This window comes from Microcaecilia unicolor, chromosome 2, assembly GCF_901765095.1.
Source record: "Microcaecilia unicolor chromosome 2, aMicUni1.1, whole genome shotgun sequence".
NCBI classification, from domain to species: domain Eukaryota; kingdom Metazoa; phylum Chordata; class Amphibia; order Gymnophiona; family Siphonopidae; genus Microcaecilia; species Microcaecilia unicolor.
Genome location: NC_044032.1, coordinates 363837597 through 363864824, shown reverse-complemented (window position 1 = coordinate 363864824; position 27228 = coordinate 363837597). Strand labels below are relative to the sequence as shown.

At 41.2% G+C, this 27228-nt stretch overlaps 1 protein-coding gene across 4 annotated transcripts in view; it reads left to right on the top strand.

Annotated features, from left to right (window-relative positions):
• Positions 1–27228, top strand: part of RBPMS (RNA binding protein, mRNA processing factor) — a 502608-nt gene that overhangs the window by 307813 nt on the left and 167567 nt on the right. For all 4 annotated transcript variants that reach the window (XR_003941071.1, XM_030194523.1, XM_030194522.1 and 1 more), the window contains exon 5: positions 17561–17711. Coding sequence is in view for 3 of the 4 variants with exons in the window: in XM_030194523.1 (XP_030050383.1) it covers positions 17561–17711 (151 nt within the window). In the remaining variant the exon portion in view is untranslated. The remainder of the gene's footprint in view (positions 1–17560; positions 17712–27228) is intronic.

Sequence of the window (27228 nt, the reverse complement as noted above, 5' to 3'; positions counted from 1 at the left end):
GAACTGGGCACCTGGGTTCAATGATAGGATACTGGCATAACCTGGCATCAGGTCACCTAACATTTAGGCATGTGCAGAGGGGTGTTTTTGAAAGGACTTCTAAGTACCAGAAAAAATGTCCATCTCATAGCCATTTTCAAAAAGAGAAGGGGATTAAGGAGGGGATCATGCCTTTATCCCTCCGGTGGTCAGCTGTTCAATCAGAGCACCTTTTTGTAACTTGGACGTGACTGAAACAGGTCTAGTATAAGAAAGTCCTTCTCTTTAGAGTCCATGCTACCAATCACAGGGACAAGCAGTGGTTTCCCCCATTTCTATCTCAATAGCAGACTATTCCTCCAGGAACTTGTCCAAACCTTTTTAAACCCAGGTACGCGAACCGCTGTTACCACATCCTCCTGCAATAAGTTCCAGAGCTTAGCTATTGTTTGAGTGAAAAAGTATTTCCTCCTGTTTGTTTTAAAAGTATTTCTATATAACTTCATTGAGTGTCCCCTGGTCTTTGTACTTTATGAAAGAGTGAAAAATTGATTCACTTCTTCCTGTTTTGTAGACCTCTATCATATCCCCCCTCACCTGCCTCTTTTACAAGCAGAAGGGCCCTAACCTCTTTAGCCTTTCCTCATATAAGAGGAGTTCCATCCCCTTTATCATTTTGGTGGTGGTTCTTTGAATTCTGCTATATCTTTTTTGAGATATTCAAGGTAAGGTTGCACCATAGAGCGATAGAGACATTAAAGTATTTTTGGTCTTATTTACCATCCCTTTCCTAATAATTCCTAGCATCCTGTTTGCTTGTTTGTCTGCTTCTGCACACTGGGCAGAAGATTTCAGCATATTGTCTTCAATGACACCTAGATCTTTTTCTTGAGTGCTGACCTGCAAGGTGGACCCTAGCATCAGGTAAATATGATTAGGATTATTCTTCCCAATGTGCATCACTTTGCATTTGTCCATTAAATTTCATCTGCCATTTGGATGCCCAGTATTCCAGTTTCCTAAGGTCTTCCTGCAATTGTTCACAGTCCGCTTGTGCTTTGACAACTTTGAATAGTTTTGTGTCATCTGCAAATTTAATCACCTCAGTTGTCATTCCAATTTCCAGATCATTTATGAATATATTAAATAGCACCTGTCCCAGTTCAGATCCCTTCGGCACTCCAGTATTCACCCTCCTCCATTGAAAGAAATGGCCAGGGCCGCTGAGTGGGGGGGCAGGGGGGACAAAATTCCCCGGGCCCAGGCCTCAAGGGAGGCCCGGCGCTGGGGTCTCTCTGCCGGCGCCGCAGTCCCCAGTCTCACCTGCCCGCCCTCGGCTCCGTCGACAGCCCCCCCCCCCCCCCCCCCCGTCCGCCACCAGGCCCCCTGCATTCAAATCTGCTGTGCCTCACACCCGTGTGAAAATGGCAGAACGCCTCCCTTCAGGCCTTCCCTCACTGTCTCGCCCTCGTCTGCTGTAACTTTCTGTTTCTGCGAGGGCGGGGCACAGTGAGGGAGGGCCTGAAGGGAGGTGATCTGCCACTTTAACAGGGAGGTGAGGCGCTGCCATTTTGAATGCAGGGGGCCCGGTGGCGGACGGAGGGGGCAGTCAATGGGGGTGGGCAGGTGGAGACCAGGGACTGCGGTGCCAGCGGCCTGAGAGCAGGAGAGGGAGGCGACAGTGGTAGTGATTGGGGGGGGGGCGCGGCAGCCCCGGGCCCAGCTCAGTCTCTTAGCGGCCCTGGAAATGGCCATATAACCCTGACCTCTGTTTTCTGTCCAATAACTAATTCCTAATTCACGGAAGGACATTCTTCCCATCCCTTGACTTTTTGATTTTCTCAGGAGTCTCTCATGAGGAACTTTGTCAAAAACTTTCTGAAAATCAAAATACACTACATCAACCGGCTCACCTTTATCCACATGTTTATTCATGCCTTCAAAGAAATTGAGCAAATTAGCGAGGCAACTTATATATTTCAAATAGGTTCTTTCTTTGTCCTTACTGGGCTCGCACTCTTAAATTTTTGTACCTGGGGCAATGGAGAGTTAAGTGACTTACTACTACTACTACTATTTAACATTTCTAGAGCGCTACAAAGTGTACGCAGCGCTGTACAAACACAGAAGAAAGACAGTCCCTGCTCAAAGAGCTTACAATCTAATAGACAAAAAGTAAAGTATTTAAATTTAAAATATTTAAGCAGTCAAGCACAAGAGAACAGTCACAGAAGGACTGAAGATGTTGAAGATGTACTCTAATTCTAACACCAATGGGGAAAGAAAGCACAAACATTACAAACTCACAGAACATTTGACACATGAAGCAACAGAAGAGTGCAGATACATGATAAACTTGTTAAGGCACATCTTTAGGCTGCTAAGAATAGCTTAGTGATTTAATGAAATTTGGAGCTTTCTATAAGCCCTTTATTTATTAATTAGGATTTATTTACCACCTTTTTGAAAGAATTCACTCAAGGCAGCGTACAGCAAGAATACGTCAAACATAAGCAATGGACAATTACAGCAGTAAAAAAATATTCAAATACATACTATGCCAACACAATACACAATAAAATATTTTAATAAACAGAATAGGGTGTAAGCAAAGATGAATATATAGATAAGATAGATGACAGGAGTAAGAAAATAAGGTATTACTTAAGGAAGTTGTGAATGAGATCAGAAAGGTGCTTGAATGTTATCTTAGCTAGGGTAGGAGTGGATAAACATGTCCTGCTATGTGAAGCCGGTATCATTCCATGTGTGTGTATTAAAGGCCTGGTTGAAGAACCAAGCTTTCACCTGCTTCCTGAAGTAGAGGTAGTCTTGTGTTATGTGAAGCCTTTCAGAGAGTGCATTCCAGATTGTGGGGGCTACGCTGGAGAAGGTTCGCTTGTGAGTATCATGTCATGTGATGTCCTTTGGAGAGGGTGTGGTTAGGGATACTCCTTGGGAGGACCTTAGTGACCTTGACGGTCTGTAGAAGGTAATCCTGTTCTTCAAGTACTTTAGGCCACTACTTTAAGGGCCTTGAAGATCAAACATAGAGTTTTAAACTTGGTCCTGTATTGTACTGGTAGCCAGTGAAGTTTTTGCAAAAATGGTGTGATGTCATGTCGCTTACAACCTTCTATTAATTTTGCTGCAGCATTCTGATCAATTGGAGCTGGTGCAGACTCTTTGTAGTCAGACCAGTGTACAGTGCATTACAGTAATCCAGTCTTGATGTTATCATGGCATGCACAACTGAGACAAGGCTTGCCTTCTCAATGTATGGAGACAAGTAGCACAGTTCTCCAAGGTGACAGAAGCTGTTCTTGAAGGTAGTTTGGATTTGGGGGATCAGTTGAATTGAGCTGTACTCCAAGGTTCCTGACTTCCAGGTTCAGAAAGAGCAACAGAGGGAATCAAACCCGTTTTCCATTTTTCTCAGCCCTCTCCACTAAACAATAGGCTATGTGGTATAAATGCTGATGTCCTAATAGATTGATGTCAGGATCTATACCTGCTACCGAGCACATTTAGGTTTTGGCATACTGCTTTGATTGAGCAGTACTACTCCACTGGAAGGATTAGTGAAGGTTGTCTCCTTAATCTCCCAATGGTTTTTGTTCCCCCAAAAAAGCCAAACTGGCAAGGAGTACCAGTCTTTGTCACAGTGCTTGAAAAATATATGTTTATATTTCTAAACTGACTAGTATGTGCTGGTTTTCAACCTATTGAAATTTTCAGTGTTTTTTTTTCCTAAAATGGATGTTTGTGTTGCATGCACTTGCTATCGGATTTTATATAGTGCGCCTAGAGTTTCATGCTAAAATCCAAGTGTATTCTGTAGCTACCCGCGTAACTTAATTAGCTCAACAAGCTAATCAGCCTTGTTAACACCACTTAACAAGTAATAATGGGAACTAATTAGCAATAATTTGAATTTATGTGCACAAATCCCTAAGTGTATTCTGTAATGTACTGTGACTAAATTGTAATGCACGCAGGCAAAAAGGGGCATAGCTATGGGCAGGGAAATGGGCGTTTCGTAGGCGTTCCAAAATTTATGCACATTGTTATAGGATATGGCACAGTACGTGTACATTTATACACAGGGATTTATGCCACATTTTCGTTGGTGTAAATGGACGCACGTACGTTCAGGTGCTAGAATATCAACTAATTATATTCTATACACCATGACTAAATCAAGATGCGGCTTGCAGAATACGCTTAGTCTGAAATGTTTACTGTGTGAATGTTTTAGGGGCCATATATAGAATCTGGCCCTTGGTGCATAAATGTCCATTTGAGCTATATTGTAAACATCCTCTAGTTCAGTATATTCTGTTCTAAAATACTAGGAAAACATGAGACGGATGGGGCTGTATATCAACTGCTTCATCTTTATCCACGTGCTAATTCATATCCAAAGAATTCTGAGGCACAACCTCTTTTTCTACATTCTTACTGGCTCTTATTCTTCATCATGTTTACCCATATGACCAGTATTTTGTGTTTAATGATAGCTTCCATCAGTTTCCCAGTACCTACATCAGGCTTACTGATCTGTAGTTACTTATATTGCTCTGAGCTCTATTTGAAAATCAGCATTACATTGGCTAACCTTAAGTCTTTGGGTACATAGGCAGATGTAAATGATATATTGCAGATTGCAAGTAGCAGGTCCATAATTTTGTATTTTTCCTATAGAATTCTGGGTTGAATATCATCAGGTCCGGCGATTTTCTGCTGTTTAGTTGTCAATGTGCTCTAGCACCTCTTCCAGAGTCACATGATTTGTTAGTTTCTGAAATCATTACTGTCATGAAACGCCCAGCCAACCTCCTGGGGTTTACCCCATTGTCACTTAGAGGATTGTACTGCTATGGTTTTACAGCCTGTTTCCTCATCTCAGATCTTCTTGCTCCCCCCTTCATTAAATTCCAGCCACGATCAAGACACAAACCATAGAAGTCTGCCCAGCACTGGCTATGATTCCCGATTATTGATGTCGCCATCTAATCACCGCTAAACCTCTTTTGTTCCATACCTTCTATGCAGGTTTCCTTTGTGTTTATCCCACACATTTTTGAGTTCCATTATCGTTTTCATCTCCACCACCTCCCGTGGAAGGGCATTCCAGGTATCTACCACCCTCTCTGTGAAAAAGTACTTCCTGACATTCCTGAGTCGGCCCCCCCTGCAACTTCAATCCATGTCTTCTAGTTCTACCACCTTCCCGTCTCTGGAAAAGGTTTGTTTGTAGATTAATACCGTTCAAATATTTGAACATCTATATCATATCACCCCGTCTCTCCTTTCCTCCAGGGTATATGTTCAGGTCATCAAGTCGCTCTTCATACGTCTTGTGACACAAACCCCATACCATTTTTGTCGCTTTTCTCTGAACCGCTTCAATATCTGACTGTACCTTATGTAATATATAAACCTCTTTGTACCACAGAAAAGTGTAAATAGAAAAGTGTTATAGCAAATGCATTACCCATTATCCATATCTGTGGTTGAAAATTAATTTTGATACATCAAAAAGAAATAGTGGCATGAGGTAAGTGACTGATTTAAACACCAGCAGCCTCAGTTATTTTATACATGGATATTTATTTATTTGTTTATTTTTAACATTTATATTTTGCAGTATCTAAAAATTCTAGGGCAGATTACAACTGACATTCATAAAAACAATATTTAACAAATTACAAACTTAGATACATTACAAAAACTAAAACAACATTAAAATAGAAAGTAAAACTAATAAACCATACCCTGCTTTATCCCATCTTCAATCATGAAATTTATTAAGCAGATTTATTCAAACTCTTCCAAATTCCTGTTGAAATAAAATTATTTTTAAAGCAATTTGAAACTCTTGTGGATTTCTCAAAAGAATGTATAGAGCTGGCAATTCATTCCAAAAGTTCGGGCCTGCAACATAGAAGATGGATGTTCTATATTCTTCCAATGTATTACACAAAATGAGGGTACGTCTAGTAAATTCACCAAGGATGACCACAAAGTACGGGAAGGTTGATGTAAATTTTGATGAAACCGCTACTGAGATCGTGTTAGTCAACACCTTAAATACAATCATCAAGATTCTATTGGCAACCAGTGCAAAGAAATCAAAGTTGATGTTATATGCTCAAACTAGATAACCCTTTTATCACACATGCAACAGCATTTTGAGCTATTTATAATGACTTTAAGGCCTGTTTAGATATACATAAAAGTAAACTATGACAGTAGTCAAAATATGGATTTACAATACTAGTATCTGAATACCAGCCAACACTGAATATCTGGGTATAATTTGGGCCATCGGCACTTTTCTGGGTATCGGCAATATTCAGATTCGCACACAGATAAGTAAACAGATAAAATTAGGACAGCTGCCCTATCTTTATCTGGGCAGTTACCTGGTTAGTGGTTTGAAAATCACTGCTAACCCCATAATCTTATGTCCTATAATTTTTAGCTATAAGATATAAAGTTCTGCTTCAGGTATGCTGCATTATTTCTCACCCCCCCCCCCCCCCCCCCCCATCTCTTTTCCTATCAGCCACATGCAGGAATTTCTGGCTGGTCACATGCTCTGATGGTGAAAATGTTGCTAAGGCAACTGGCAACTCAGATACCTGGTATATCCTGTTACAGAAGTAATTTACTGAGAAGAGGTATGGCAAGGACACAAATTGCAAGCTTTCAGCACATATGAAAGACCCTATTACAAGTCTCCAGCACATATGTAGCACCTATGATTGGTCCAGGGCAGAGGAGAGGTGGATGCTCACCACAGCCTATAAAACTGTGCTGCAGACAAAGAACCTCGGAAAAACTAGGCATGCTTGGAGAGAGAGTTTCAGTTCCATCCAATGGCCTATTTTTCACAAAGGGGTTGCTCTCCCCCCTTCGTAGAAACTAATTCTCTATATTCTTTCTTTCTTTCTTTCTTTCTTTCTTTCTTTCTTTCTTTCTTTCTTTCTTTCTTTCTTTCTTTCTTTCTTTCTTTCTTTCTCTCTGTTCTGTGACCTTTCTATGAGGAACAAACTTTTCTTCCTTCTTTTTCTCTTCTTTATATAATTAGTCTAATTATTTATAATTACCAGAGGTACTGATGTTACATTTTGTAAGTCCTGTTATAACTTTACAACTGATATCTGATGCTGTGATGGTGGGTGAGTAATTAAAGACTTAATTCTCTCTAATTCCTGTACAATTTTTTCTATAATATTTTATAATATTTCGTAAGTTGTTTAGAGAGTAGCAAACCAAATGCGCAGCCTAGTACACTTACTTATCCAATCTTGTGGTTGTCCCTGTTGTTATGCTGATGATATCCAAATTTTTATTCTTATACTATGGATTCCACAGACTCTCCTCGCAATTCTTGTCTTAACCAAACTGCAATCTGGCTTTCTAATCATAGATTCTCACTTAACATTTGTAAGTCTGAAACAATGCATTTTTCTAATCTGTATTGCACTGTCTCCTCACCCTATGTTTGTCAAGGAAGGTCATGCCATGTTTTACATGGATAATCTGCGTATTTTAGGAGTCATTTTCAACCCCAAACTTATGTTTAATAATCACATTTCCAAAGTGGTTCAGTCTTCCTTTTTTGCTTTACAATGAATCCATTCGGTTAAGTCTTATCTTCCTGTTTCATCCATTCATACTCTTCTTCTTTCTCTTGTTATCACCCACTTGGATTATTGTAACACACTATTTTCTGGTCTACTTCTTTCTTTTTTTTAAGTGTTTACAACTTTTACAGTTCACTGCAGTTAAACTTTTATTTAATTCTTGCAAATTTGATCCTGTGACCTGCTTAAACATGAGCAGCTACCCGTTTCTTTCCATATTAATTTTAATCTTCTCCTTCTGGTTTATAAAGACCTTTTGCCTATCAGCTCCAGCTCACCTCTCAAATGTACTCATTCCCCATTCCTCCCCTTGACCCCCCTGCATTCCTCTCAGCAAGTCCTTCTCCACCTCCCATCTCCCTCAGTTAAAAGGCTCGACACCATCCGAACCACAGTTTTTTGCCTATGCTGCTCCCAAACTTTGGAATGCTGTAGTTTACATCTTTATCTCAAAACAAAAACCTCATACTATACCTTTAAAAAGCTTTTGAAATCCTGGCTCTTCAACAAGGCCCTTTCTATATAAGGCAGATCATATCTGCTTTCCCGCTTAAATTCTCCTTTTCTATTTGTCGCTGTCTCTGAGCTTTTAATTGTACACTGCTTAGCTACCATCTGGTGACTGGCGGTATATCAGATAACAGGAAATAAATAAATAACCACCACTCTCCAAATAGTGTTTATGTTTGTGTTTATTAAAAGCTTGATATACTGCCTGGACTGGTGCGCAGATCACAGCTTTGTACACGATATAATAAAATCCATAACCGGAAAAAAAATAAAAGAACTACAATTTACAACAGGAAAGCAGCAAGTACACTTCATGGAGACACATATAGTAAGTCCATGCACTAAGGGGCCCTTTTACAAAGGCGTGGTATGCCCTATGCGCGTGCAGCATGCACCAAAACGAGACTACCGTTAGGCTAGCATGCTTACCTGGTGGTAATTTTGGACATGGAAGTAGCTGCTCTTACCTAGATAAGTCCCACTGAATGTTGAACCCACTATTAACATAAGGGCCCTTTTACTAAGCCATGGCAAAATCTGGACTTAGCGCATTTTAATGTGAGACTTTCCTGCACTCTAAGCCCAGATTAAATGTGACATTTTTTTTTCTTTTTGGCAGGCTAGCGTTCGGGACTTGCAAAAAATAACATGGTAGCACTTACTACTTCTTGTTTAGGAGTTGCTTCCACCTTAAGTCCAATTAGTGCATGAGCTCGATAATGCTTCCATGCCCATTCCCTTCCCATTCTCTGCCCTTCCCCCCAAAAATATTGCACACTGGGGGTCTTTTACAAAGCACAGTAGTGTTTTTAGTGCGCGCTGAGGGCCCTTTTTACAAAGTGGTGGTAATTCCAACACAGGCTTACCGCTCGCTAAAAAGGAAGTACCATCGTGCTACCACAACAGCCCGGTAGTAGTTCCCACCCCCAGCATGCGTCATATCCGGCGCTACAAAAATATTTAAATTTTTGTAGTGCTGATGTATACCTGACAGTAATCAGGCAATGCCATGGGCTGCCTGGTTACCGCTGGGTTAGCACGGGAGCCTTTACCGCCTCCTCAATGGGTGGCGGTAAGGGCTCCCCCCTCCGAAATGGCTACACGGCAAGTGCTCCACTTGTCACACGGCCATCTCCTGAAAAAAAGAAAGACCTACCTTTTACCCGCTGCGGTAAAAGAGGGCCTCTGTGCGCATCAAAAACACGCAATGACGCCATCACAGGTCCCCTTTTGCCACAGCTTGGTAAAAGGGGCCCTAAATGCTAGAGACGCCCATAGGCGTGCTAAAAACGCTAGCGTGCCTTAGTAAAAGTACCCCACTAAGAGGCAAACTACTGTAACACACTTTAATGCATCTTGCAGTAAGCCTTTGTTCCTGCATTAGCACTTAACGCGGTTTAGTAAAAGGGCCCCACAGTAAGTAAGTGGATACTATGCTCACAAGAGCTTTAAGGAGATATCTGGAGAGGTAGATTTGTAGGATTAATGGTCTACTGGAAATCTGCTGATAGAGATATTTGTCTTCTGTTGTTATTAGAAAAGAGAGATAAAAAGTGAAATATGGTATATTGTTCTCTGGAACATTCCATTTTTATCATGGAAAAAATCATAATGTCATAACCGTTCTACAAAAGCAAATACATGTAATTTATTTTCACAAATGGAAACTGCTAGCTAAAGAATCTAAGATAAATAGAATTTGTCTGATTTTATTGGGCTTTTCATGTTCGATTGGCTATATCTGCAGAAGAAATATCTCCAGTTCTGGGTATAGTAAAATCATTAAACGGTCCTTTTAGTTCATTGTGACAAAAGGTGACCTTAATGTGCACTGACGTGGGTTTAGCCCGCATACTAAGGCCATTTTTACAGTAGCCGTGAAATAGCCAATTTTCTTTTTTTTGACTAATGGCCCTGTGCTAAAGTTGCCATTAGCATGTGGCCATTTAAAAAAATTATTACATAAGCACTTAACATCACCCATTTTGTAGGCGGTACAGATTTATGCAGTGTTCCTGAACCATCCAGTTAGCACATGCCAGTGTGGATGCGCTGTTTAGCACAAGAACACCAACTCTCAGAGATGCCAAGTTACCCAGTTCCAGGTTGGAGATTTTGAGACAGTCCTGGTTTTGAACTTATATCCCAAAGCAGTGTGGGATTTGTGGTACCTGATCCTGACTATTAAAATCAGTGCTGCAAGTCCCATAATGCACCAGGATGGAGTGGTCAGAAATCCAGGACTGCCACAAATTCTCCAGCCTGAAACCTGGTAAGTTGGCATCTCTGCCCTCTGAAATGCCCTTTCCCAAAATAAAATATATATATCTAACCATTTTTTAGCACATGGATCAGGGCACACTGATTTGGCAGTTGCCATAGGACTCCTAAGTGTATCCCATGGTACGCCATTTTGTGTTGCATTAGGTATGTGTTAGTGCCTTACGCAGCTTAACCTAAGAAACTAAGAACCCCATACTAGGTCAGACCAATGGTCCATCTTGCACAGTATCCTGTTTCCAGCAATGGCTAATTTAGATCACAAGTACCTGACAGAATCCCAAATAGTAGCAAGATTCATGCTACTGATCCCAGTGACAAGCAGTGGCTTTCCCCATGTCTACCTTAATAGCAAACTATGGACTTTTCCTCCAGGAACTCGTCCAAATCTATTTAAACCCAGATACACTAACCGCTGTTATCACTTCCTCTGGCAACGAGTTCCAGAGCTTAACTATTCATTAAGTAAAAAAATATTTCCTCCTGGTTCGTTTTAAAAGTAGTACCATGTAAGTTTATTGAGTGTCTCCTAGTCTTTGTGCTTTTTGAAAGAGTAAAAAATTGATTTACATTTATCCATTCTACACCACTAAGGGGCCCTTTTACAGAGTGGTGGTAAGTCCGTCAGGCTTACCGCTCGCTCTTTCAGGACTACCACCACATGGCCACATGCGTTTAGGGGTTTTTTTTACCCGCAGCTTGGTAAAAGGGCCCCTTAAGTATTTTGTAGACCTTTATCATATCCCCCCTCAGCCATCTCTTTTCCAAGCTGAACAGTCCTAATCTTTTTAGCTTTTCCTCATGTGAGAGGAGTTCCATCCTCTTAATCATTTTGGCTGCCCTTCTTTGAACCTTTTCTAATTCCATTATCTTTTTTGAGATATGGCAACCAGAATTGCACACAATACTCAAGATGTGATCATACCATGGAGCAATACAGAAGCATTAGAATTTTCTTTGTCTTATTTTCTATCCCTTTCCGAAGTCTGGCTATGCCCCTTATGTAAACCATTTAAAAACAGCAACTAATTAGAATATTTAGAATAATTATATATTGCAGAAAGATGTTTTTGTGTTTGTACACAGCATAAATCAATCGCAAGAGTAAGGCTCTAAAGGGAATTTTTAAAAAGCAAACTTTATTAACTAGTTTTAAAGCTTGAACATTTTGCCACAGCCTACAGCATTAACAGATAGCCTCTAGATAGCAAAGAAGGGCCTAGTTCAATCTTCATTAAAAAAAAAAAAAAGAAGCAAGATTTATTACCTAGTTTCCATAGAGGCATATTTTCAAAGCACTTTGGGAGGCTAAGTTCCATATGTTTCTATGGAACTTTGGGAGGCTAAGTGCTTTGAAAATAAGCCTCATAGTGTACTACCCATTTCCCCAAAGTTTTAAACTGAAATTTTCTTCTACAGGTAGCAGCCAAGAGCATTAACAAGGATAGTAGCAAGGCATAAACTTTGTCTTAAAAGAGTTATTTTCTGTTCTTTGCCTGGAGGAGAGGTAGTAGTGCTACCGGCCTGCAGTAGGTGTTAAGGTGTGAGGAAGATAGAATAGCTGAAAAGGTTACTAGGGCAATCTATTTTTTTACTCTGCACTTTGTTAATTTAAAGGCTGGGGTTTAAAAGAGGTATTATAGTTTATTTATAAAGACAGAATTTAAAAAAGCAAAGTTCATTAAAAGCAGACGAAAATCATAAAAGGGATGGGACAACTTCCCTATGAGGAAAGGCTGAAATGGCTTGGGCACTTTAACTTGGAGAAAAGACAGCTGAGGGGAGATATGATAGAGGTATACTAAATACTAGGTGGAGTGGAATGAGTAGATGTGAATCGCTTGTGTACTCTTTCCAAAAATACTGGGACTAGGGGGCACGCAATGAAGCTACAAAGTAGTAAAATTAAAATGAATTGGATAAAATATTTATTCACTGAATGTGTAATTAAACTCTGGAATTTGTTGCCAGAGAATGTGGCAAAAGCAGTTAGCTAGCGGGGTTTAAAAAAGGTTTGGCTAGCTTCCTAAAAGAAAAGTCTATAGACCATTATTAAAATGGACTTGGGAAAATCTACTGCTTATTTCTGGGATAAGCAGCATAAAATGTATTGTACTGTTTGGAGATCTTGCCAGGTACTTGTGACTTGGATTGGCCACTGTTGGAAACAGGATACTAGTTTTGATGAACCTTTGGTCTGTCCCAGTATGGCAACACTTATGTACTTATGCACAATCCTCTCCAGTAAAGGGTCTCTTACTTTCAGAAAGAAATAGATCAATTTCCAACTTCTTAATCCCACTACCTGTAGGGTCCTGAATTTAATCCCCCTTTATGGTCAGGGTGAGGTGGTGATTCCACAGCAGCCCACCCACTGTTGCTCATAGAAAGTATTAGGGAGAACAGGTATTCCCATTGGGTGTAACAGGGGCCTTTTCTGCCTTCTCCGGTCCTATTTGCAAGGAATTTCCATGGTTTACTTGTCTATGTAAATCCTATATAAATGAGGTTCCTATTAAAGCTTCTGAATACTTGACTCATTCTTCTAGCACCCAGAGAATTACACAGTGGATCCTAGAAGGGTTAGTTCCCTTCCCCCTCGCCACCTCCCATCTAGCATTCCCGAATCAGCTACTACCTCCCAAGCAGGGTCCAAGGTCCTCACCCTAAGTTGGTGGACCACGGGACTAACCTCAAATCCAAGTGATTAACCTATAAGGTCCAGTCTTCCAACTCTTGTATTACTTCAGGCTATTCCTATAGCTTTAATGGGGTCTTCGTATAAATTTTTCCAAAACCTTTCTGTTTCACCATTAGTTGGTGGCATTTTCACTGTATACATAATTAGGATTTTCTCTAAATAATTTGATATCTCTTGCTTACAACATATTTCAATTTTATGTTTTGATTATTTCTGATTATCTCTGGTGATCTTCATCCTCTGAGACACCCGCCTGTCAGGAGCATTTTATTTTTTCTTCAAAGTGCGTTTTTTCTATTAAGGAGTTATCGTTTTCCTTCTGGCCTTGTGTCATTGTCAATAGGATTCTCTCAGTAATAATTTATTCCACAGAGTATTGAATCTGATTTATCTCTGTAATATCAATATTGAAGATGTTGTATTTTCTTTTCTTCTATTCTACATTAGCATTGATTACAATATAAACTGCCCAAATGATGTGCCGATGGGCAGTATAGAAAATATTAATAAACTTGAAAGTTGAATAGATGGTTTATTTGTGCAAATTGTGGCCTTGTTAATTTTACTTAGCTAATCTTTTTTTTTTTTTTTTTTTAAACTTTCCGAACATAAATGGGGGTCAAAAATATCTGGTTTTGTCTGGGGACAAAGTTATTCTCTAGAAATTTAATGACATGGTAAGAAACATGGCACGAAATGGGCCAAATCAGACTAGTAGTTCCAAAGAAATAAGCCCCTGCACCCCTCCCCCAAAATGGCCCAATGCATTTCTATAGGAAGCATTCCAGCTTCCCTAGCATAGAAGCGTGTATACAATGAAACATAGCAGTTGAAGGATTGTTTCTTTCAGTGTTCCTCTCCCTGTTCTCTACTCTCTCAATCCCCCAAATTGCTGTCATCCCAAAAAACTGCCCCCTGCACAAACAACCTCACGCCAGAAAACTCTCCCTGCAGCTGCCCCACCCCAAAATACCCCCACACCACCTCTCAAACTACACAACCCCCAAAATCTAACTCCTGCAACTGTCCCACCCCACAGAACTACCCTAGTGCCACTCCTGCTGCACCTCAAAACCTAACTCCCAGCAACTCTCGTACTACACTACAAAATGCCCCACCCCCAAAACCAACATCCCACAACTTTCTTACCACCCTGAAAACTATCTTCTTCAACTGCCCCACCACCCTGCAAACTGCCTCCTAAGTCTACCTTTGCCACTGCAACACCATCTGACAAACTACCTTCTCCTTCTACAAATAACCCCCCCCACCAACAGACTCCTTCACCACCCCAGCTGCTCTTTACATACAGCTAATATATCTGAACACTTTCAGAATTTAAAACCTCTATTTGCATTTCACCAGTCATCTTGCTTGTGGAGTGAGCTTGATGTGCCAGTTTCCAGAGTAACTAACAGCAAAGACTGGAGTAGGATCAGGCTTGGAGGGAGGGGGGAGAAGGTGAAGCTAGAAAAGTACTTCTGCACATGCTCAGAACTGAGTATGCATGGTAGTGCGGAATCTACAGCTGCAGCACTCTGTCAGCTTCCTCGCTGCTGAAGCAGCACGGGCGGGGACTCAGCCAGCGAATCTCTTCATCTGGCGGGACTTGGGCATCCCTGCCAGCTATTCATGCATTGGAGGGGGTTTGAGCACAGAGTTGAGCCCCCCCCCCCCCCCCCCCCCGGTGATTACACCCCTGCTTAAAGGGTGAGGCTTAATTTAGGCAGTCTTTCCCTTTCTTAAATCCCAGCACAGTTATCAATTTTCATTCAGGCCGGAAGATCCACTACCAACTCCTTGATCTGTTTACTCCCTCTCCTCTTCTCTCTGCCCCAAGCCTGTTCTACATCATTTACGTTTTTGTAGGCAACTTCCCCCTGCACTCATTTCCCTGTCCTGTGTTTTCCCCTCACTCTGCCCCCCCTTCTCTGTCATACACCACTCTCTCTATCAAAGAGAAAACGTGTTACCCTATCTGTTTTCTTACAGTTGATGCACCTCTCTTTTTTGACTCCTGTTTGAGTTCCTGTTCTCTCTCTCTCGTTCTGTTTTGCTTTGTGTATGATTGCTTAGCTGTTTTAAAAAGTCCTTACCCAGTCCCTTTAATTTGTCCAAGCCTTTTGCAGCTTTTCTTTCAACATTTTCCTCTTTCTTCCATGTTTTGGCACACTCTCTTTGCATACCCTCTAAAATCAAATACATGGTTTGTGGCATAACAACAGTACATTATCTCATTTTTACTACTACTACTACTTAACATTTCTAGAGCGCTACTAGGGTTACGCAGCGCTGTACAGTTTAACAAAGAAGGACAGTCCTTCTCGAAGGAGCTCTACCTAACATACGCTTACCAGATTTTTGGTTTGCAAATCTGGGACACCAGGGCGAGGCAAGGGGCAGGGTGCAGCAGGACCTCCCTGAGTAACTTTCCATCATATTATAAAGGAATATAATTTTTAATTAGATTCTGTCTTTCAGGTGCATTCTTTACATTGCTTAACACAATACCATAAAAGCCAGGATTCAAACAGCACCAGCCCAACCTGTGAAAAGGCAGCACTTCAAATACTACATCAGAAACTAGAATACCAGTACATCTCCTACTGGGTCAACAGAATAAGCAAGACTGCTACAGATTCCTACACTGAAGTTATGCCCTACCTAAATCACTCACCTCAGTCACGTATGCAAAACTTAAAATACAAAGCTGCCATATCTTAAACCCATTACTAATCGAAGCTGCAAGTGTATTTTTTAAAATTATGTACCATTAATAAGGTGTCCTAAATTTAAATATCCACAAACCATGCTGGAGAAATTCTTGTACTCAAAAAATAAGTGTAATGCGGGTGCATAAAAGACTCACGACAAACTGAACGTGTATCTTCAAAAGAAGGGATACATTGTGGAGTGAATATTGTGCCTGAAAATAGCAGGCTGATTTATGATTCATTTGGGCTGCAATGGCAGTATTTGAAATGCTGATATTACAACATCAATATCACCCCTGATGAAGCCATTAAAATGAAATGGATGAGTCCAGATAAGATTTTTTTGTTTTTGTTTTTGGAACATTGAGGGAGTTTTTTACTAAAGACTAGTTTGTGTTGTTCCTTTCATGTTATTGTATTTATAATTTTTCAAAAAACAGATTTCAAACATAGAAACAACAATTAATAACACAAAGAAAAAAAACATTAAAAAAACAACAAAACATCTCTACCCCCCACTCTCCCAAATTCTGCCCACCACAGAGGCTAACCTTGCTATCTATAACCCTTATCGAAATCCATCAATGAGCACACTTACCTGGATCTTGCTTCCTCTAGGTGCAAAAATGATCACACTCCTTCCAAAATCTCCCCATTCATGGTGCATGTGTATTAAAAACAATCCATATTGTAATCTACATTCTTTCTTTCTTACAAATCCAGGAATAAATCACTGCCATTTCTGTCAGCTAACAAGCTTGTCGAATGTACTGAATCACAAAAATACCACTCTCTTGTTCTTTTTCTCTAAGTTTGCAAATGTGATATCTTTATTGAGCAGACTATTGTTACTTATAGTGGTACAGTTCAAGAAGGTATCTGAACATTCTTCCTTGGTTGCAATGATGGTAACATTCTGTTTTTCCTGATGTGGGATTAACATGCTTTCACTGAGCTGCAGCAGTGATTCCTGGCACGGCAAATACGACAAAGCCCATTCAATTCCCATGGGCTTCGTCGCATTTGCCGTCCGGAAATCACTACCGTGGGTTACTAAAAGGAGCCCTTATTTTGAAGAGTGTATTTCATTTTGAGACCTGGAAAGGTCATTAATACTCCAATTATTATTGTTTGATAATTTAAAGCTGGCTACCAAAAATAACCCAATTATTAACCCAGATTTGTAATGGAAGCTTCAGTGGGGCTCCTTGGTCTGATCTCAGAATTTATTCTGGCTGTTATTAACAAATCTTCACTAGATAACGTGGACCATACCCCCTCCCCCCCCCCCCCCCCCCCCCCAATGTTCTTAACGGCTGCTTTTTAATGTACATTACCTTGATATTTTTCTTGACTTTCTATCGATGTGTAAGTGATTTTTCAAATATTATGTACAGGAGGCTCTTGGATATGAAACAGTTTCCAAAAACTGTGCTGTAATTTAAAAGGTTATGTAACTCAAAATCAATTGTCCCATAAGAACAAGGATAGTTGCAACTTGAATGTATCTTTAATAAATCAAATGTTAAAAAAAAAAATAAATACAAATTCATTATTTTACAGATCAAAAATGTACTTTCAATACAACTAACGCACTTTGCTGAAAGCCATAATGTGAGCTATTGCTATTTTCTCCCCCAATATTGAGGTGTGTTACCTTCAGTCTCAGAAATTGTATAACATATCTATTAAAAATTTCAATTGATTTTTTTTTTTTGCAGGGAATTCGATTTGACCCTGAAATTCCCCAGACACTCCGGCTAGAATTTGCCAAAGCAAACACAAAGATGGCCAAGAACAAGCTGGTGGGAACCCCAAATCCTAGTGCCCCTCAGCTGAGCACCATACCTCAATTCATTACTAGAGAGCAGTGTAAGTTCTCGCTTTATTTTAGTTTGTGCTTGTGATGGCTTTACTGCAAGGTATGGCAAGATGATTGTAACTTACAAAATGTTTTTCTCCTTTGGTTTACCATGACATTTTCAAGTTCATAACATTTATTTATTTATTTATTAGGATTTATTTGCTGCCATTTTGAAGGAATTCACTCAAGGTGGTGTACAATAAAAATAAATCAAACATGAGCAATAGAAAATTACAGCAGTAAAAATATTCAAATAGCAATACAAAGCATGGCATAGTATAATACTTACAATGTCAACACAATATGTAATAGAATATTTTAATTGATAGTGTAGGGTATAAGCAAAGATGGAACATATAGATAGGTAAAAGAGTAAGAGGAGTTAGAAAATAAGGTAACTAATTTAAAAGCAGGTGAACATGAGGTCAGAGGGATGGCATGCCTGTCAGTGGGGGATTGTGGTAAAACGCTGCTATGTGTTGCCTCTCCGTCCATTGTTCGGGGGGGGGGGGGGGGGGGGTCATAAGAGTCCAGGCCTCCTGGGGCATAGATGGGGGGAGGGGGTTATTAGAGCTTGGGTGGGCTAGGATTATTAAACTTCAAGAACACACTTTTGGTACTGTTTTTCAGACATTTCTGGTTTACTTCAATAAAAATGTTTAATATAAACAGATATGAACATAAAAACCTTGTGGGGGGGAGAAAGTTGTTAAAACTTTGATGATGGAATTTATTACCTTGTTCTTATTAAATATGTTTTGATATTCAGTTCAGTGTATACTGAACTTGTTGGCTGTGTTTAACATGCTGGATCATCAAGAAAAATTGTTGAAACACAACATGCCTGTCTAGGAGAAATTGTTAAATTTGAAAAGTATCATGAAAGATCAAATATCTTCTTTGTATATCAGATTTACATTATTGTTTCCTGCTGTAAATTTTACTGATGATATAGGCGCTGAGAATGTTTGAATTCTTGGAGTCTGGTACTTCTCCCCAGCCTAGCTTCTTCCCCTAGAGTCAGAGGCAAGAAAGAGGCAGAAGTGTTATCAACCAGGAGAATTATACTTTTCTTTATTCTAAGTCATTCTTTTGAAAGTTCTAAATTTGTCTTCAGAAAGGGGCTTACAATATTGATTCGGGGCAGTGATGTGCTATCAATTATTTTTATGAAAGTATCAGTTCTCCAGTTCTTCACTGTGAAATATGTTGAGGATTTGAATGTGCTTGTTGTAAGTTTGTGAATGCTTAAGGGGTAAGAGCATCACTTTACAGGTTTATTGAGGGGTCCTTTTACCACGGTGCGCCAAAAAATGGCCTGTGCTGTTGTAAACACGTGTATCGGACGCGCGTAGCTCCATTTTTCAGCATGCCTGCAAAAAGGCCCTTTTTTGGGGCCAAAAATGGACGTGCGGCAAAATAAAAATCGGCGCGCTTCTATTTTGGCTTCAGACTTTACCGCCACCCACTGACTTAGCAGTAAGGTGTAATGCGTTAACTGAACGGTAATCATCTGTGCGCGTATAATGCCAATTACCGCCCAGTTAGCGCTGCACGCCAGAAAATAAAATGTGTTTTCTGGCGTGTGTAGTGAACATGCATTAAAAAATGAAATTACCGGCAGTAGTTCCAACCGTAGGCGCCTATGCGGCTTAGTAAAAGGACCCCTGAAACTTGATATACCGCCCTAGAAAGTTATCTTTCAAGACAGTGTAAATAGTTTGAAAACTTATATAAAATTAAGAGTTAAAATGTATGTGAAAGAGAGGAGAAGAGGATCTCCATTTGTAAATAGTAAAGCTGCAGGAAGGTTGGTAATATTGGAGGAAAACAGAGAGAGGTTGAATTTTGAGTCTCTGTAGAGAGGGGATTAGAAAGGCAAGAGGGGCAAGGAGAAGAGATGGAAGCCAGAAGATCCACTTCAGTCTCCGGTTGACTCTGATTTTTATTTTCCTCTCCTACCTTCTTTTAGTCCACACAGCTTGTCTTTCTCGATTAGACTCTGAAAAATTAATGCTTTGAAAATCTGCTTCTGTGAGCATAAATTTGTCCCCCTCTGTACTCTGTATTGGTGCAGAGATATCATATGAGGGGACCTATAAGCCCCCTATAAACCCAAGTGCAATCATGATGTAATAAAAGACATGACAGCCTATAAGTAGCCTTTTTGTATTTCTGAGACCAGTGCAGTGCTAGAATATTTTAAAGTTATGGGCCAGATTCTATATATGGTACCTAAAAAAAAAAAAAAAATCAGGACTGAAATCAGTTCCAGCTAAGTGTATTGTATAATTGGCGCCTAGATTTAGGCACCGATTGTAGAATACGCTTAGTTGATATCTTAGCGCCTAAAACTACACGCATCCATTTACACCAACAAAAATGTGACGCAAATCCCAGTGTGAAGATTTACACTCACTGGGCCATATTCTAGAACTATGCGCGTACATTTCGGAACGCCCACGAAACGATCATTTCCCTGCCCATAACCACGCCCCTTTTTGCCTGCACACATTAGAAGTTTGGCACACTTCGTTACAGAATACGTTTAGCGATTTGTTAGTGTAAATTCTAATCAGTGCCAATTAGTGCTCATTATTTCTTGTTAAGTGCTGTTGTCAGCGCTCATTAGCTTATGAAGCTTGTTAAGTTATCCACATTTTTACAGAATCCGCTTGGATTTTGGTGATCTGGGGGAATATGTGCAAATTGGAAACTACAACAGATCAAACTCTGAATTGTTCCATATATTTATTTATTTGTTGCATTTGTATCCCACATTTTCCCACCTATTTGCAGGCTCAATGTGGCTTACAATTTTCCGTCATGGCTTTCGCCATTCCAGAATAAAAGATACAATTAGTATTACATAGAGAACATGGGAACATAATAAAAAATGAACTATCAGGTAAAAAGAGAAAACATTCAATTTGTAATACATATAGGATATGGGTGACATATAGTAAAATTAGACGATCAGGTAAAAAGAGAATATCTTCAGAATATCAAGTAAGTGGTAATGTGTTACAGTTCTTATTATGGATCATTGTGGTATGCCTTGTTAAAGAGATGAGTCTTCAATGCTTTACGAAAGTTAATTGGGTTGTAAACTGTTTTCAGGTCAAATGGCAATGTATTCCACAGCTGTGAACTCAAGTATGAGAAGCTGGACGCAAGTATTAATCTATATTTTAGTCCTTTACAGCTAGGGAAGTGAAGATTCAGGAATGTGCGTGCTGATCTTTTGGCATTTCGGGGTGGTACGTTAATAAGGTCTAGCATGTAGGCCGCGGCATCTCCATGAATGATTTTATGAACAAGAGTGCATACTTTAAACGTAATGCATTCTTTAAGAGGAAGCCAGAGTAACTTTTCACTTAGGGATTTGGCACTTTCATATTTTGTTTTTCCAAATATAAGTCTGGCTACAGTGTTTTGGGCTGTTTGAAGTTTCTTGATGATTTGTTCTTTACAGCCAGCAAAAAGTGCATTGCAGTAGTCTTAAGTGACTTAGCACCATTGATTGTACCAGGTTGCGAAAGATTCCCCTTGGGAAGAAATACGCAAACACTGTTTGAAAGATTTGAAAATATAAGATCATTTGGTTAACTTTGTACAAGTTTATGCAAATGTGTGTGTGTTTTATGATGACAGTGGGCTGGATTTTGAGCCTGTGTGACAACTGCATTAATTTCTACACTGGTGCACAAATCAATTTGTATATTCAGTACTGTTGTCCATATAAGTAGCAGCAGCACTGAGGGGTCCTTTTACTAAGGTGCACTGAAAAATGGCCTGCAGTAGTGTAGGCGCATGTTTTGGGCGCGTGCAGAATCATTTTTCAGCACACCTGCAAAAAAAAAAAATGCCTTTTAAAAATTTTTGCTAAAAATGTACGTGTGGCAAAATGAAAATTTTGGGTATGAGACTTTGCCGCCAGCCATTGACCTAGCAGTAAAGTCTCACACGGTAACCAGATGGTAATAACCTCTGTGCGTCAAATGCCACTTGGCGCGCGTCCGATACGCATGACTGAAAGTAAAATATTTCAGATGCACGTATCGGACGCGTGCCAAAAATGAAATTACCGCAAGAGCCACATGGTAGCCGGGTGGTAACTCCATTTTGGTGCATGTTGGGCGCACGTAGACGCTTAACGCGGCTTAGTAAAAGGGCCCTGAATGTATAGATAGGGCCAGATTCAATAAATGGTGCCCAAAGTGCATCTTACAAAAAAGCATTTGAGCCTTTCACATTTAGGCTTGCTATTTAGGCTTTGGGTTATCTGTGATGACATACTGACCTACCATCAACCATGACTCCAAAGCCAGAAGGATGCTTGGGTGCATAAAGAGAGGCATGACCAGCAGGAAAAAGGAGGTGATAGTGCCGTTGTATAAGTCTCTGGTGAAGCCTCATTTGGAGTACTGTGTGCAGTTCTGGAGACCGCACCTACGGAAAGATATAAACAGGATGGAGTCGGTCCAGAGGGCGGCTACGAAATTAGTAGGCGGTCTTGAATGCAAAAATTATAGCAACAGGCTTATGAACCTCAACATGTATATGCTGGAAGAGAGGAGGGAGAGAGGAGACATGATAGAAACGTTTAAATATCTCAAGGGCATTTATGTACAGGAAGAGAGCCTTTTTCAAATGAAGGAGAACTCTGGAATGAGGGGGCATATGACAAAGTTGAGAGGGAATAGGCTTAGGAGTAACCTAAGGAAGTATTATTTCACAGAAAGGGTGGTGGAGGCATGGAATGGCCTCCCGGTGGAGGTTGTGGAGTCGAGGACAATTCCAGAGTTTAAAAAGGCATGGGATAAGCATGTGGGATCGCTTAGGAACAGGAGGAATTAGGGGTTACAGAGGATGGGCAGACTGGATAGGTCATATGGCCTTTATCTGCCGTCATGTTTCTATGTTATGTTTCTACGTTTTATCCCGCCTCAATATTTACAACATAGTTTTTTCAGGTTGTACCAAGACTTCTTTGCATTGCCTGCAATTAGTACAGAATATGGCAATTGGATTGATATTCTCTTTGGATAGATTTGATTCTTTATCTCCCTATATGGTAAATTTACGCTGACTTCCTGTTAAAGCCTAGGTTCTTTCTAATTGGGCACTACAGCTTTTCAAATTTTACATGGACCTGCTCCATTGGATGCAGTCAACCTGAAACTGTGTCAGAAATGCTTTTTTTGTAAGGTGAAGTTTTTTTCAATTAAAAAAAAGAAAGATTTCTTTAACACCTGAGTTATCTGCGATGACATACTGATCCTACCATCAACCATGACTCCTAAAATCCTAGCAGAATCTTCAAACAAAAAATTATCTGCTCCCATTGTAAACTGGTGAAGCCTAAAAGGATGGGTCGCAGATTCCAACCACATAAATTTCGTTTTTTCTTTATTGAGCTTAAGCTTATAAAGACGTAATCCAATTTTCAAATAAGTAAAAGCATTTTAAAATTCCTGCATAAGTTTTAGGCCATTCAGCTGGAACAGGACAGAAAACAGTAACATCATCAGCATATATAAAAAAAATTGCATCTTATCCTGATCAAAAACTATTCCCAAAGACTGCAACATGATATTAAATAGAGTAGGCGAAAGGGGGGGGGGGGGGATGCCTGCAGTACTCCACAAGAAACTTTCCAAGGCTCTGACATGACTTCATTACCCTGCACCCGATAAGACCAATTACCAAGAAAGCCAGCAAACCACTGCAGAACAGTGCCATGGATGCCCAAATTACTCAACAAAAATAACATAATCTCACGGTCAACTAAATCAAATACGCACGAGAGATCAAACTGAATCAAAATAGCACACTTGCCTTCACTCAGTAATGTCCTCCCCTATGCTGCAGTAGCACCCACCACTGTCTCAGCGCTGAAGTGTTTTCAAAATCCAGATTGAGATCTATGCAATATATCAAAGTTTTCTAAATAGCTGTCAAACTGACAAGCAGCTAAGCCTTCTGTTACTTTGGTAATAAGTGGGATAGAGGCTATAGTACTACTTATCATAGTAGGCCTGTAATTACTAACTTCTTACAATGAGTCATTCCAGGGGTGTAGCCAGAAGTCGGCGGGAGGGGGTCCAGAGCCCGAGGTGGGGGGATCACAGTTTAGCCTGCCTCCCCCAGCCGCCGACCCCCCCCTCCCGCCGCCGACCCTCCCCCGCTGCCGACCCTCCCCCGCTGCTGCTGCCTTGTACCTTTGCTGGCGGGGGTCCCCAACCCCCACCAGCCAAAGTCTTCAGCGCCAGTCTCCGGCACCTTCGCTGATCTGTTTCTATGAGTCCTGACTCCTGACGTCCTGCGTGTGTTACGCATGCAGGACGTCAGGAATCAGGACTCACAGAAACAGATCAGCGAAGGTACTGGAGACTGGCGCTGAAGAAGACTTCGGCGGCAGCAGGAGGGGGGATTGAAAGTGGCGGGGGAGGGTCGGCGGCCGGGGTGGGGGGGAGGATGGAAAGTAGAGGGGGCCAGGGCTAAATCTGTGGGGGCCCACGTCCCCGTGGCCCCACCTAGCTACGCCCCTCAGCCATTCTAATTCTTAGGAATTGGGCTCGGGATAATATCTCCCCTAATGGGTGAAAAAACACCTTTTCTAAACTGTACATTTAACCAACCAGAATAGCACATAGGGAGATCGCATGTAAGTCTTAGTTAGCACTAATTACCATCAATAATTTATTAACAGCTCTGATGGGCAAAAAACTAAAGACTGAATATTCATTTTAAAAAAAACTGAGCTCCTAAAATTGTGCCCTATTTTCAGCCAAACTTAGGACTTCTTTTACAAAGCTGCACTAGCAATTCCTGAGTGGTAAATGAGAAGAAGCCCATAGGAATTGAATGGGCTTCCTTTCATTTGCCATGCAGGAATCGCTAGCACAGCTTTGTAAAAAAAGGCCTTAGGAGCCTAAGGGGCCCTTTCACAAAGGCGCGCCAAAGAATGGCCTGCGCTTGTGTAGGCATGTGTTTTGGACGCGCGCAGGTCCATTTTTTGGCAGACCTGCAAAAAAGGCCTTTTTTTATGGCCGAAAATAAACGTGCAGCAAAATTAAAAGCAGCGCGCATCCGTTTTCGGCATGAGACCTTACCACCACCCATTGACTTAGCGGTAAGGTCTCACACGTTAACTGGGCGGCAATTGTCTGCATGCGTACACTGCCGATTACCGCCGGGTAAGCGCCACGAGGTAGAAAATTTCTACCGTTTGTTTTGGATGCATGTCAATAATGGAATTACTGTCCAGGGCATGCAGTAGCCGGGCGGTGGTTCCAATTTGACACACGTTGCACGTGGCCTTAGTAAAAGGGTCCATAACTTTTCAGCTGAAAATGTATCTTAATTTAGGAGCTTAAAAGTTATGCTTAGAAATTTGTTTGCCTAGATCATAGTCTAAAAAGCAATTCTATAACTGTACGAATTCCATGCATGCATAAATGCAACAAAACATGCTGCATAGGCATTCAAGCACCCTAAGTGCTATTCTTTAAGGGTATGCATATGTGAATTAGGGCTAGAGTCAGTAAATATTTATTTTATTTAGATTTTGCTCACACCTTTTTCAGTCGTAGCTCAAGGTGAGTTACATTCAGGTACTCTGGATATTTCTCTGTCCCAGGAAGGCTCACAATCTAAGTTTGTACCTGAGGCAATGGAGGGTTAAGTGACTTGCCCAAGATCACAAGGAGCAGCAGTGGGATTTGAACCAGCCACCTCTGGATTGCAAGACTGGTGCTCTAACCACTAGGCCACTCCTCCAGTCCACAAAAAGCGCTCAAAAATCAGTCCATCCCTGGCTCTTACTAGGGTTACCATATTTGCAGAGACAAAAACAGGACATTCCCCTTCCCTTCCCTTCCCGTCCCTTCTCCCCTCCCCTACATTCCCCGCCCCCCCCCCCCCCACTCATGTTGCTCACTCAACTTGCCCTTTCTCCTGCTAAATACAACCAAAGGCATCAACAGCTCTGCTGTTCACTCTCTCTCTCCCTCTCTGAAATCCCAGTGCAAGAGGAGGAGTAAATGGCTGCATATTGGGCTGCTTCTTCCCCCTGTGCCTGCCTAGAGAGCTGCCTACTCATGTGAACTGTGCAAGGCTGTACAGAGATCCCCGCGGTTCATGAGCAGTTGCCTTAAGGCACAAGAGGAGGAAGCAGCCCGATATGCATCTGTTCACTCTTTACAGTGCAATTTCATCAAGGGAGAGAGAGTGAACCACGCAGCATTTCTGTGCCTGCACTGGAGTTGGACTCTTACTCTGAGGACTTCCCAGCATAGTCGTGGGAGTCAGCACCGTCAGCAGCAGCAAGCAGGAACTCCTGAATTCTGGCACTGGCTCGGAGTCTGAGTATGTGGAGGGGTCTCCTTCAGAGGTACTAGCAGCACAAGGAGGGGGTGGGAAGTCACAGCAGTACTAGCGGTGCACAAGAGTGGATCTGAGGGCAGGGGGGGTGTGGGCGTCAGCTGTGCTTCTGCTTTCACTTCTGGAGCACACGGAAAGTGAAAAGAGTGAGTGCACTGTGCAGGGGCAGGCTCCCGGAATTAAAACCTGGACATAAACTGTCACAAGCAAAAACGCTCGGACGCCCCAACAATCACCAGAAAGGAGGATATGTCTGGAGAAACCCGGACATATGGTAACCCTCGTGCCAACCATTAGGCAATTACTCCACTCCTTTTGGTTTGTCAAACTCATACCTTTCCAGTGGTAGTTCAAGGCAAGTTACATTCAGATACAGTAGGCATATCCCAGCCCCTGGAGGGTTCACAATCTAAGTTTGGACCTGAGGAAATGACTCTGTCTGCCTTGGCACGTAGGGTGACATGCCAGTTCTATTACCTGGGTTTCCTTTATAGAGAAGGCATCTAATTATTGGTGCATAATTGCCCTCTCTTATTGTACTACTACTATTAAACATTTCTATAGCGCTACTAGACTTACGCAGCGCTGTACAAATTAACATGAAAAGACAGTCCCTGCTCAACAGAGCTTACAATCTAAATTGGACAGACGAACAGACAGCTAGGGGTGGGGAAATTGCAGTGGTAGGGGTGATAAGAGAGGGTGTTGAGTAAGACAGTCATGGTTAGGAGTCGAAAGCAGTAGCAAAGAGGTGGGCTTTAAGCCTAGACTTGAAGACAGCCAGAGACTGAGCCTGACGTACTGGCTCAGGGAGTCTATTCCAGGCATAGGGAGCAGCGAGATAGAAGGAACGGAGCCAGGAGTTAGCAGTGGGGGAGAAGGGGGACAACAGGAGACATTTACCCAGCGAACGGAGTTCATGGGGAGGAGTTATTGGGCAAGGAGTTATTGTAGCTAAATACTTATCACCATTGTACAATGCCGTGTACATGTAGTAGTGCTAAAAATTGATCAAAATATAGCCAGAATTAAAGTGGTATAGCTGGAAGATAGAGCAGGGTGAGCAAGGCAACTGGGCAGACTAAGGGGACCAATTGCCCTTATTAACTGACATCCATTTGACATGCATGAAGGGGT